Source organism: Dermochelys coriacea, chromosome 5, assembly GCF_009764565.3.
Source record: "Dermochelys coriacea isolate rDerCor1 chromosome 5, rDerCor1.pri.v4, whole genome shotgun sequence".
Taxonomy (NCBI): Eukaryota; Metazoa; Chordata; order Testudines; family Dermochelyidae; genus Dermochelys; species Dermochelys coriacea.
In genome coordinates this window covers 84,612,687-84,625,911 of record NC_050072.1, presented here as the reverse complement: position 1 = coordinate 84,625,911, position 13,225 = coordinate 84,612,687, and the positions used below count along the sequence as shown (strand labels likewise).

At 43.8% G+C, this 13,225-nt stretch overlaps 1 protein-coding gene and 1 pseudogene across 2 annotated transcripts in view; both read right to left on the bottom strand.

Moving 5' to 3' along the window:
* Positions 1–12,282, bottom strand: part of ROR2 (receptor tyrosine kinase like orphan receptor 2) — a 223,908-nt gene extending 211,626 nt beyond the window's left edge. Inside the window, exons 1-2 of one of the 2 annotated variants that reach the window (XM_043514831.1) lie at positions 11,696–11,786; positions 10,386–10,595 (exon numbers count right to left, since the gene is read on the bottom strand). Coding sequence is in view for 1 of the 2 variants with exons in the window: in XM_038403137.2 (XP_038259065.1) it covers positions 11,696–11,804 (109 nt within the window). In the remaining variant the exon portion in view is untranslated. Of the gene's footprint in view, positions 1–10,385; positions 10,596–11,695 lie in introns of both variants that reach the window. The other variant, XM_038403137.2, reaches the window with a different exon arrangement.
* Positions 1,771–2,162, bottom strand: LOC119856062 (annotated as a pseudogene).
* Positions 12,283–13,225: the final 943 nt, after the last annotated feature.

The window sequence follows — 13,225 nt, the reverse complement described above, 5'->3', positions numbered from 1 at the left end:
CTGGCTGGAAATACCTCAAGATTACTCACCCTTGCAGCATTAAATTGCTTCCAGCCAGAACTAGGAAGTGCAGTTATTAAAAAAATTAAAACAGCAAAGTTATCCTCAAATAGGTTTGGTTCAGATCCTGTTCAAGCTTGTAATTTTACCCAAGCCAGATCACCTATCCCTATGCAAGGGATTATGATCAAAGAGAAGAGAATTTGCCATCAGCCACCACAGTAACCAGAGAATATTTTCAAGTTTCAAGATCCCAAATAGCGTCAACTTCAACTATCAGGGTTCCCAGGGTACTCTAGGTGATGTCTTTATTTCCTGTTCCCTAGTAAAGGAATTCCCCACAAGGTTAGTATGTTTTTGGCTTGTCAAAAGATTTTTTTTCCTTCAGCTTTATTTTAAAACATCTCTTCAAAATGATGTATGGTCTACATCACTTCTTTCAACACACTGTCCTAATACTTATGGGGTAATTATGCATAGACACACCTTCTTCCTTGATACTTTGAATTCAGATTTATCCTAATATATATATTCCAACTGCTTAATTATATTTATAAGACAAAATTAATGTTTTAGTAAGAAGGTATAAACTTCCTCTAGTTGGCATGAGATCCCAGTAACACATAATTTTTATCTCTAGTCCATATATCATTTTTATGTCATAATAATTATGACAGAAGACTCTCCTACCTGACACATTCAGTTTAAAAATGTTCATTCATTTTTACCTACTGTGATGCAAGGCTTAGGATGAAGGTCCTAAAACTGAGCTAAGCAGCATTTGCTGGAGTTTACAATGCAAGGGGGTTTTTGAGGTTCATTACCTTCCTCATTCTGGTAAAAGAAGAAGCGCTTTTGGGCATTTGTCTTTGATCAACAATAACCTAGAAGTTTGCCTCCAGACAGGACACTTGGTGGCCAATGATGTCCTATATGGACATTACGGATGGAGCTCAGGAGCATATGATTTGCGGACATTTGAATCCTAAGTGGCAATCAACTGTGAGAATATCCTGAAAAGGTCTGGAATAAAATCAAGCCCAAGCAATTAGAAAATATATGGCACACTCAAAAATATTATCTCTGTCTTAGGATGATTTAGGTACAAGATAAAAGAGAGTATGTGAATTTTACTTTAAAATGTATTTGAAAGTCCCAATTCAAGTTCTCAAGTTTTGTTAGTATGAGAGATTATAAATTAGAACCGCACAGATATGAGATTATTACTTGTAACCTGTAGAGCATCTAAGGCCTTGTCTACACTACACAGTTTTGTCAACAAAAGTCAGGTTTTGCTGACAAAACAGTGGAGGTGTACATACTGAAATGCTTCTCCTGCTGACGTAACTCCCCTGATATGCCAACATACTAAAACATGGGTGGCCAAACTATGGCTCGCAAATCAAATATGGCTCTTTTACAGTTAAAGTGCAGTTTGTGGAGCTCCCCTCTCCCACACCTACCAGACTGGGAGAAGGGGGGAACTGGGGTTTCTACCATGCAGCAGGGTGGTGGGGCTAAGGGCTTCTGCCAAAGACAACTGGCCTACTGAGACCTGGGGGAACAATTTAAAGATTCATCCCCCCCAACAGCTTGAGTCACACACCCCAAGCATGCCCCTCCTGTACCCTCAGCAACCCCTCCATATAGCTCCCAAATGTTAGCTCCACCCTACATGCAGTGGCAAAGAGCTGCTGCAGGGAGGGGCCACTGTTTTAGATCCATGAGGAGAGGCTGTTTTGGGAGCCGGCAGGCTCTGAGGGGGGTGCTCTAGGCTCTCTCCCCGCAGATGTGGCGCGCCAGCTGGATGTCCTTGGGAAAGATGATGACTCTCTTGGCATAGATGGTGCACAGGTTGGTGTCCTTGAAGAGCCCAACCAGTTAGGCCTTGCTCGTCTCCTGCAGGGCCATGATGGTTGAGCTCTGGAAGTGCAAATTGGTCTTGAAGTCCTGGGCGACTCCCGTACCAAGCTCTGAAAGGGCAGCTTGCAGATCAGCAGCTTGGTGAATTTCCCACAGGGCCATGGTGCTGGGGCAGTAGCAATGGGGCTTCTTACCCCACCTGTGCTGGGGGCACTTTTCAGGGCTGCCTTAGTGGTGAGCTGCTTGCAGGGCGTTTTGCTGCTGGTGCATTTACGAGCAGTCTGCTTGGTATGGGCCATCCTTGCTGCAGCGCACTACCAACCTCTCTCTAGCCCAGCAAAAACAGCAGCATTCCCTGCAGCTCCCAGCAGTTTGCTGCTACCTCTAGCCATGGCCACATCTTCCAGCTTGGCTCTCAGTCCCCCACACTGCCCCCTTCAGTTGATGGAAGCGCTCCTGGTAAGGACGCATACCACGACAGAAGGGTAGGGAGAACACCAGGAACCGCAGTAATTAATGTGGTGGCTGTAAGTGCACCCAGCATAGGTTGACTTAAGATTGTAGTGTAGAAATAGCTTAAAGCAAAAGTCTCTTGAGTATAAGTAAGTGACCCTTCAATATAAACAATTAAAGGGACTAGAGATATTAAATCCACCATCCATTTGGTTTAAAAAAAAAATTTTTCTCTTTGATGACAGTCCACTGGAAGAAGATATTTAAGGTATAGGGATACAGACAAGAAAAACTGTGACCTTTCTTAACCTCTCAAATGAATCAAAATTACCTTACAGCTCAAATGGAAGAATAATGTTGGGAAATTACAAATTTAAAACATTTTTAAAAAAGAAATTCTAGAGGAGAAATTCTAGAAGTGTATTTTATGGAATACTCTGGATCTTAGTTAGGAAATGCACATTTATTGAAGTACTGACAATACTATTGGTAGGGCCACATCGGAAGATAAAAAGGGAACTTCTGATTGGCATATCCTTTCACTGACATAGAACTACCATAAGGGTAAATTATTTTAAAATTGTGTACTACTGGGATCTCATGCCAACTAGACTAAATTTACAGGAGAGCAAGTCTAATAGGTGTTGGGGGTGATGCAGGAAATTCTCTACATATTTGGTGGGAATGCCCAAAGGTAGTAAAATTTTAGAAGCAAATAGTTATACATCTTAAAGAGATTACAGGTCATGACCTCCCTCTTTAGCCACCGATATTATATTTGCATGTCCCAAATGAGAAAGTATATATTTTAGAAAAACAAATTAATGAAACAATTTACTGGTGGCAGCCAGATGTGCAAGTGTTGATGGCTGGAAGAGGAAGGAAGTATCTAGTTTAAAAATGCAAGGCAGAATTTGTATTGATCATGGAAAAACCAGCCTAACTAACATAATAAGGAAATGGTATTTCCACATGCATTAACTTTCATCAATTCTTAAAATTTCTTAGCAAATAAAGTCAAACTCCTTATTTCATATACTAAACAGTATAGATCAAGAAATTCTAGATATTCGACCCAAGTCCTGATGTGCAGTATTATGTTATCTTATTTCAGACTGAAGGACTTTGATATTCTGATTTGGATTAATGTTGCTTTATACATTTTGTGGACATATTATTGTATTACTGAACCATTTTCAGGGGTGGGGTGAGAGTTGAAGAACAAAAGGAGAGTTCCACAGAGTTTGCATACTTCTTTATGGTTGATAATTTTAAATGTATGGATATGCATAGCTCTGGTGTGTGCATATGTTGAATTATTAATATCTTACCAATGCAGATATATGTAAACAGATGCTGTTCCCATCTTGCTACTAAGTATATACATAATACAAAAGGTCTTGGGCTATATTTACCCCTTTCCTCACACGTGTCTTTACTGTTAACTTAAAACAAGAAAATATGAACCTTATCCTAAGCTTTTTCCAGAGTTAGATTGTTCCTAAAGTTCTCTCTTCTGAACCTCTCTTTCTTTGTCCCTGGCTTCCCAATCCTCTGAAAAACACTCAACCCCTTTTCTACATCTGAGTTGGTGCTAATGAAACCCACCTGGTCTGGCTGTCAGGTGAGTCAGCAAAATAATTTTCTGAGATTCTCCCCATATAGTAACCTTATTTAAATGTCCTAGGTTGTAGTTTATGTTGTGATAGAAAGTTATTTTTCTTTATAATAGAATTTAAGAGACGAAATGTATTTGGCTAGTACAAACAATATTGATATCTCTATGCAATTACACTTGAAACTTTTTCTTGGGGAAAAAATGTGAGTTTAAAAATTTGTAATATCTTTTACTCTAAGTTACATGGTACTTCAATCACTCTAAACAAAAATGTTATATTGCATGATCTTTACAATGTTAAAATAAAATATTATCCTTATAGTTCAGTTTACGATCAGTTGGACAGTTACATATGTTGTGCTGAAAAGTTAGTTTGAATTAATTGAGTGTGAAGGCTAACTTGTAGCAGAACCGTGACTGAATTTATCTTTTCTTTATACAACAAAGTAAAGTCATTCTAGTTAAATACACAAAAGTATAGAAAAATAACATTAAGCCATTAAGCTGGCAAAAGCAAGGAAAATCAGTTAAAGAAGCCACTTCATCCTGAAATAATACTTACCAGATGAGCTGTTAATGAACCACCTAAAACAATTCTAAACAGGACAAGGAGCAGTGACCTAAAGTTATGGAAGAAAATGTTTAGGCTATAGATATTAGGAGAAGAAGTTTTTAACAGTCAGAGCAATTGGAAGCCAGAAATCTAAGTTCAGTGGGGTTCATAGGTCTCCCCAGGTTTCTCAGTGAGTTTTTTCCAATAGGAGAGAATAATACGGATTAATATTAAGACCACTAAGTCATCTAGTCTGACTTCCAGTATGTTGCAGGACATGAAATTTCATCCAGATACTATATATTAAGCCACAAAGAGTTTAATTAGACTAAAGCATTTCAGTCCCCAGGGGACTTAACTGTGTGCTACAGGCAGAGAACAGGTGAGGCCCAATGCCACAATGCCCAAAGCTTGTGCAATGGCAGTGAACTGATTAAATGAGATATGCCCAGATGATCCCAGCTGGCAAATCACGTGCCATATAGCATGGGAAGGCAAAAAAAAAAAAAAAAAAACCACACACAAAACCCTGTTGGTGAGAGAGAAAAGCTTACCTGGAGCTCTTTTTGAGGTCCTTAAGACCTTGTTTGTCATCAGTGCTTTCATTGACTGCCCGTCTATTGAATGTCTGTATAATTGATTACAACTGGTAATATCTTTCAGTGGCTGGTTTCAGAGAATACAACCTTAATTGCTGATTGGGTAATACCAAATCTAGGAACAGGCAAGCCCAAAGGACTCAGTCCGTGGACACAAAGGGACTTAGGCTCAGCATTGCAATGTCCAACTTTAGGTGCTCTGCCACCACTCTAATGGAATCTCCTGTTGAAACTTTCCCACTTTGTTTAAAATATTTGAATTTTCATTGAGTCAAGGACTTGAACCTGACTCTCCCATGTCCTAGGAGAGTTCCCTAAATACTGGAATATAGATGCTGTCTCTATTCCCTCCCACCCCTAGAATATTTCATTATTTTGTACAAAGTAGAACTGCTTCAATAGGGGACTGCTCTGCTGCAAAATACTCTATAGGCTAGTCAGCTAAGAAGTGGAAGACCTGGATTCAAGTACCTGATCCAAATCAGGCAGAATGGGGATCTGAATCCAAGTTTTCCTGCATTGTGGGAAAGTATTCTAATAACTTGGGAGGACATGTGATGCCACCTCCTCTGGTTGTGCTTTATGCAGAGTCTGATCTGGTAGGTGTGCTCTGAACCCAGTCTGGGACTCCCACTGCGGCTTAAGGCATAAGATAGGCATTGGGCATCAGGATTTAAGCCGCTGTATGCATGCCTATTGGCAGAAACTCAGGCACCATGGGAATTTTGGCACCAACAGGGCTAGGCAGAATCTGAGCATCTAACTATTGAACTTAGGCACCTAAAATAACAAGAGACATCTAAATGCTTTGTGGATCTAGTCCAAGGATTTTAAGGCATGGAAAGCATATCCACTCAAAAAATTAGGATCCCCGAGCAAACCAAAATAATGAAAAAGGAACTCCTTGGCAACGCAGTATGACCTTGATAATACTGAAGTAGTCACCTATGTGGTAAAAACCTCACATCATATGTAATGCAAAATATGACCATATCAGGGAAAAAGAATAATATAATGCCTAAAGGGATTCAGAATACTACTTTACTTTTTGCAGTCTGCATTTAATACGGAATAAGACAATGGTTAAATTAATGTCCTTTACAGGCAGGCGTGGTGTAATCTATTTCTAATAATTATGTGCACCGGCCCTCCCCTCTAGAACTAGAATACCCAGTAAGAGTCAATTGGACTCAATTGCTGCTAGGTTCTACATTAATTGTAACCACTAGGAAAAAGAGCTGAACCTTGCAGTAGATAGCTCAATTAAAAACTAGGCAAAATGAACCACTGAATGCTCTGAATCAAGCTGTCAATTCCTAATTTGGGCCTTTAATTTACTTTTTAAAGTTTTCAAGAATTATTTACATTGTTCTCTCTTGGCCATTTGTAACAGTTCTAAATAAGCTGGGTACCAAAACACAGTTTGTACTCACAACACAAAAGTGAAAGTTTGTTTCCCTCTTCTTGGATTCATAATTTCCAAATTGGCAAACGATAAGAAACAGGAAAAAAAGGTACTAGGAATTGATAGATATGATCATCTTATTGACTTTTGTGCAGATAATGAATAAGCTAATTGTATCTGTCCAACCTGTTTTGATTTCATTTTGAAACGGAAACATCATTGAAGAGAACTATTTTCTAGAATGCTTTTTGCAACAGAACTAATATTGAGCCAACAGCTCAAAAAGCTTGTACAAAAGTAAATTGGTAAGGGACATTTGACTTCAAACTATTCACATCTTTTGAGGAAAGAATCATTTAAGTTAAATTGTTATTTGTCCCAAATAACTATGCTGCAGGAGCCTGCAGTATTAGTAACAATAAAAAATAGGATTAACAAACAATGCATCTTCTGTCAGGGCAGCAAAATCCTGTTGTTCCTTTTCTTTGAAGCTTTAACTACTTTGTAGTCACTGGATTAGAAGACTTGAGCACTTGCCTACTTTCCAGACATTCTGAGCCTACTGAAACTTCCTTTACAAAAAGAAAAGGAGTATTTCTGGCACCTTAGAGACTAACAAATTTATTAGAGCATAAGCTTTCGTGAGCTACAGCTCACTTCATCGGATGCATTTGGTGGAAAAAAAACCAAATTTTTTCCACCAAATGCATCCGATGAAGTGAGCTGTAGCTCACAAAAGCTTATGCTCTAATAAATTTGTTAGTCTCTAAGGTGCCACAAGTACTCCTTTTCTTTTTGCGAATACAGACTAATACGGCTGCTACTCTGAAACCTTCCTTTACAAAGCAACAGCTCCAGAGAGAACAAACAAGCCTAAATAGCAAGCCATCCTTCACACAGGGAGCCTAGTTACAAGAATATTACAAACTAAATGAAATATTGTAAGCAGCATTTCTTCCCTGTTAAGAGAAACACCACACTGCACTTCTATAAACACACTAAGCTGATGCATAACAAAGGTGGTTCGCTTTATTTGACATGACTGCTGGGTAGACAATGTACAAACTATGAAAAAGGGACTCTGAAAAAAAACTTGACTATTGACTGCAAAGTTGTTTCCAATATATACAGAAGCTAAATGCATCTACCTATCATTTTAACTGAATACAACATTTCACTTGATAATAAAGGTTCTCTGAAGATACAGTCTGAAAAAGACACTAACAAATCTTTATTTAGAACTCGTATAGTTATCAATGGAGACTCAATACATATTGCAAGAAGACCCTTCCCTTTTTAATTTCATTCCAACCAGTATTTGTCTGCCAAAGCTGCTAGTTTCGTAATTAATGAACAAGTACATTTCCATACAAATGACAATACTCAGTACTATTAACACCTTGCCCAAAAGTGCAGTGAATTTAAAAAGAGATCAGCCCTCCTGCAAACAACTGAAAGCTCACTAAATAGGATTAATTCACCCAGCCTGTCAATCTGCCTTTTTCTCCCCACGAAGTTGCATTTCTGTCCTATTTACAGCAGAAAAGAGATTATGGAGAAAAGCATTTGTGATGGAATTGCTATTAACAAAATCAAGACACTCCAGGGGAAAAAAGTTTCAGTGGAAACTTCATTTACCTTTTGACTCAAAGACAAACTGAATTGCTATACAACTGGCATTGTAAATATAACAAAAAAGATTTATGTCTTGTATGTGGAAAAAAGCTCGCCATAGAAAATCTTAGTGAAATGTATTACTAACTGTATTAAGATTCCTCCATTTTCAGAGCTGCATGGGACTTAGCCAAATAATCTACATTGACTTTCATGGGAAGTCTCTGGCTAAATCCCATATATTAAAGTCAAGGGGGAAGGAAGATAAATCCAATGCAACTTTAGAAATTCAAGGTTTTTACTACATCTAGTAATATATTTAAAGGCATTTAGATGTAATCTGCACTATAATAATTTTAATAATACTGTACTCAAAGAAATGTGTTCTCTTCATTAATAGCATCTACAATTTTATGAAGTGCAGTATTTGTAAAATCATAACACATTTCAGTTTTCTACAAGTAGGGATTTTGTTAACAGGAAAAAAATCATACACCAATGTCCTGCATCCTTTCTAAGGCACATAAATGGTTGCTATAGGGTCATTAAAAGGTGCAGGTCTTGCACCTAACATTAAACAAACAACATTTTTAGAGCCCTACAAATCTGCAGATACCCACTTCATATCCGCAGATGAGATACCCGCAGATCATTTTTGAGGATCAGATGCGGATACGAATTCTGTATAATAATAGGAGTTCTACCATATGCATGCTAATATTTTCAGATCAATGTATGTTTCAGCCAACCTAGCTCTAGGAAAAATAAATAGAGGGAAAAAAATCTCCCTACATTTTTTTTTTAATTGCATTTTTTGATTTATTCTATTTTTAGGACCATTCCAACACAACCAAGTCATATTGCCTACAAAGGCAACTACAGAAATAAAACTAGTATTGTCAATACAATCTCAGACAACAATAAAATTAAGATTGTGCATGCACAGTTTACATCACCCAACAGGGTTTCCTTAGAATATTTTGTCTTACACTCAGTGCTTTTGTCCCCACAAAAAAGACATTCCCCTACTAACTCCCAGTAGAGACAACTGCTGCTCACAGGAGATGTAGAGAACTGTTTGGCATGTCTTTGTTTTTGCAGTCAATTATGCAGAGCTGTGTCACTAGCAAACGTTGTGTGACTACACCCTGCGAATAATACTTAAAGGGTCACCCATCAAAGACATCCGCAAGGGAGGGGGAGGGGAGGTTTCTTCTGCCAGCACAAGAAGGGAAGGAGTGAGCTGGGAATGCCAGATAATCAATGAATATGCAGATTTGGGTAACAGGCAGTCAAATGTTTAGATTATATTGTTTAGTTACGATGCCATTCATCTATGATTTCACTGCCGAAGCCCTCGAGAGTACAGAAATCATCTCACCAAAATCAAACTAAGCATATAAGGCAGTTTAGGACTTTGCCTAGAGACTCTTTGTTGAAAGGGGAGGGAGGCGTCCTGTCTTGCAGAGAAGGGTAGAGTAAAACTTTCTGGAAATCCTGTGCAAGTCCTTCATGTTGGTCCCTAAGAACAGATCCAGCTGTTTTGAGAAATTGGAAGAAAATGGTGGGGGAAGGGGGATAGTATCTGGCATTCGAGCTGGAACGACAGCATACACCGAAGGATCGCCATGTCCATAGCCCAGACTCCGGGAGGCTTTTAAAGGCACCCACTGAACATCTGCGCCCAGCGGACACCCCGCACCGCTAGGGGCTTGCTGCTTGTGGAATTTCTGCTCCGAGGTACACCGAAGCTGTGGCTGAAGTTCCCTGCAGGGAAGCCGGGGCGGCAGTGCGGGCGCTGCAGTCTGCTAGCGCTGTCCCCAGGCCCTTCTAAGGGAGCAATAAAAGCCTCAAGAAAAGACGCGCAACGGGAACTGACCCCAAGTCCCTGAGGTGAGGCTCCCCTCCTACCCCACCGCCTCCCCCAAAACCCTCCAGCTTTCTCGTGCCGCCCCCCACTCCCTCCATGCTAATGCAGCAAATGGCACGACCGAGGAGCCCATAGCTGACCAACAGGAAATATAGACATCTGTTACCTCCCGGGGAGAGGTAAGTGGATTACGAGACCAACAAAGGAAAGAAAAACCCTTTCAAACATGCAACTGATTAACAAATCCCCTCCAATCTGCAGCATCACTGTTATTCCTTACAGACATCGTCGGGTTCCTCATGCACGTCAGGGCAATTAAATTAAAGCCTCTTAAAAAGTAATGAAGAGTCATTAGTTATCAGCCAAACCACTCCGTCGCAAAGTTGACCCAGGACGGACCGGTTACAAACCTGCAATGCAAATGACGACTCAGTGTCATCTCCTCCCCAGGATCACGGGGCAAAACGCCTCCGGGAAGGGGTTTAGGGAGCAAAGTTTATCAGCTGCGGGGGGCGGGGGGGGGGAAGGGGGCACTTTTCCAAAGAACGGTTTAGAGAGAGATCAAAGAGTGTCGGACTGAACCCAGCAGCAGCTCCCATCGCCCGTTCCCACTCCACAACCTAGGGGAAAGGAAACGTTAAACCTCTCCCTGCCTGCTTCAAGGGGAGGGCCACACAGCTTAGCTGGGCACGAAACACGCAGTCCATGGATGGAGCTTCTTTTACAGGCACTGAAACGCTTACACCAGAGCAGCTCTCCCGCCCCACACGCTCCCACAGCTCGCTATAAATCCCGGCGTTGTTGGACCAGGGAGACGCCGGACAAACTGGCAACGTTTCAGCAGCCGCAGCCACTCCGCCACGGTGCGAGGTCAGATGTTAATAGGGCCAGTTTATTCAGCTCTCCAAACAATCGCAGCGCTTGGTGAACCGAGTCCGGACGCTTCCTGATCCCCAGGGCTAGCCCCTCGGCTCTCTGCGGCGGCTCAGCCAGGTACACACAGGAAATGGGACACTCCAAAACACACACACAGAAAGAGACTCAATTAAGCCTCCATCAACGCCAAGCACCGCTGCTCTCCCCCCCCCCCCCGCACTCAACCTTAATCCCCACCCCCCTCGAGACTCTGGCAACGCTCAACAGCCCAACACATTATTATAGCCACTGGGGGGGGGGGAGGACCCACCCTGAGCTCCCCATCAGGGCCTCTGCCTGCAACAAACGTCCCCCGTCCCCTTCTTTGCTCCCCCCCCTCAAAAAACCAACAAACTTCATGCGGGGCACTCACGGCTGAAACCCATTAAGCGGCTCAGCTGCAGGAGCAGCTGGGGATGAGGAAGAAGAGACGGTGATGGATCGCGGGAAGGGGAAGCTTCAAAAGCTTTTTCTCCCCCCCCCCCGCCCGCCCGCCCGCCCCCGCTCCAGGCCTCTCCTGCACAAAATGTAACATCAGGTTTCCATTGGGCCCCCAAAGACAACAACAAACAAACGGGCTCCGCCAGCCCCGGCTCGGAGGGGAGGCTTTGCACAGCTCCAAGAACCAAGAACATCCCCCCCCACCCCACCCCACCAAAAAAAAGTAGCATCCTCCCTCCGGCCGGGTGGGCAAGGCGGGCAGCCAGCGAATAACGACCATGCCCAACCAGCGGGGGGGAAGCACCCACGGGTGAAATAGCCCCCCCTCCCCCCAGCCCTGTAAGGGGGTCCCAGCGCCTCTTACCTGCTGCATAGAGGGGCAGGAGCGAGGAAGCCGCCAGCAGGGCGAGCAGGGAGCTCGCCGCGCCCCGCCGCCGCGCTGGTGCCCCCCTGGCCGCCCCGGTGCGGACCATGCTGCCCGCGGGGCTCCCTCCGCTTCTCCTTCGCCCGGCCGGCCGCCGCACAAAGAGCCCTTTGTGGTTCAGCCGCTCCGGCCCCCGCGGCCGGGGCTTTTTCACGCCGCGGCTGGAAGCGGAGGCGCCGCCCGGAGCTCGCTGCGCCCGGTGACAGCCCGGGGCTGGGGGTGGAGTTCGCCTCCTCGCTTCGGCGCCGCGCAGCTCGCCTCGGGTCCGGCTCCCGCTTCCTCCAGCGGCGGCCCAGGGCCCAGCAGGCGGGGGCGGGGGCGCCCGGACTCCAGCCGGCGCTCACTGTAACGGGCCGTCCCGGACTGAGCGAGCCGCGCGCCTCGCCGCCGCCTCCGGCAGCCCAGCGTCACTGGGGAGAGTCTCCCACAGGGGACGGGGGGGGGGCGTGCCCAGCCCGCGGCTCACGCGCGGCGCCGAGGGGACGGAAAAGCCCTGCGCTGCTGCCCCCTCTGCTGGCAACCCAGCAAAGGCCAGGAGCGGGAGGCGAGCCGGACCTGGGCCGCTGGAGCGGGGCTTTCCCTGCTCACTTCAGGGGCGGCTGGCTCAGGTGCGCTCGGATCTCGGGCTCTGCCGCGAACCGGCCAGGAGCCTGCGTTTGGCGATTTACTCCCGTTTTCAGGTGGCAAAACCGTCGCTGCTGAGAGAGCCGAGCCTGCGGGAAGGGCTGTTAGGGGAAAGGGGGCCGCAATCCAGGAATGAATTAGGTGGGCGGTATAATATTCGCAGAGGACTGCGCACGTTTAGGGCCATGCAACAAGCGCGTCCCCGCAGGGACAAGCTCCAGCATTCTTCAAGATACCAAAAAAGGGTGTTTGAAAAGGAAAACGTGAGGGAAGAAACAATACACCGCTGGATGGGACTGGCCTCCCTTTCCCCAGCTGCAGAAAGAGCAGCTTTTTCACTTCCATCCCGTGGCAAGGGATCACAAACCATTACTCTTTCCAAGGAAACGTCCGGCCTCATTAGCGCTGCAACACATACGAGGAGATGAGAGAGCTGTAGCTCACGAAAGCTTGGGCTCAAATACATTTGTTAGTCTCTGAGGTGCCACTAGTCCTCCTTTTCTTTTATCCCGAGAATGTGATCCTGCCTTGAAAGCACAGTGGATACTCTTTAGTTGTAATGTTCAAAATAAAAAGTCGAATTTTACCTATTAGGGGCAGGATTTGTTCCCTTAAAGCTGCAAGACACTAACCGTAATTTATTACAGTTAGTGCTAAATATTTTGAGCACAACTTTTTTTTTTTTTGCTTTCTCAATTTTCTTTTTTTTTTTGCACATACAAAGAGCTCTTCAATATGAAGAAATCATTCCCTAATGATAATGCAGAAAACAGAGTAGGGACTTGTTCATTCCATGATATAAAATCTAGAGGCTTGATATATCATTTGCAACTGAAATAGCATTTC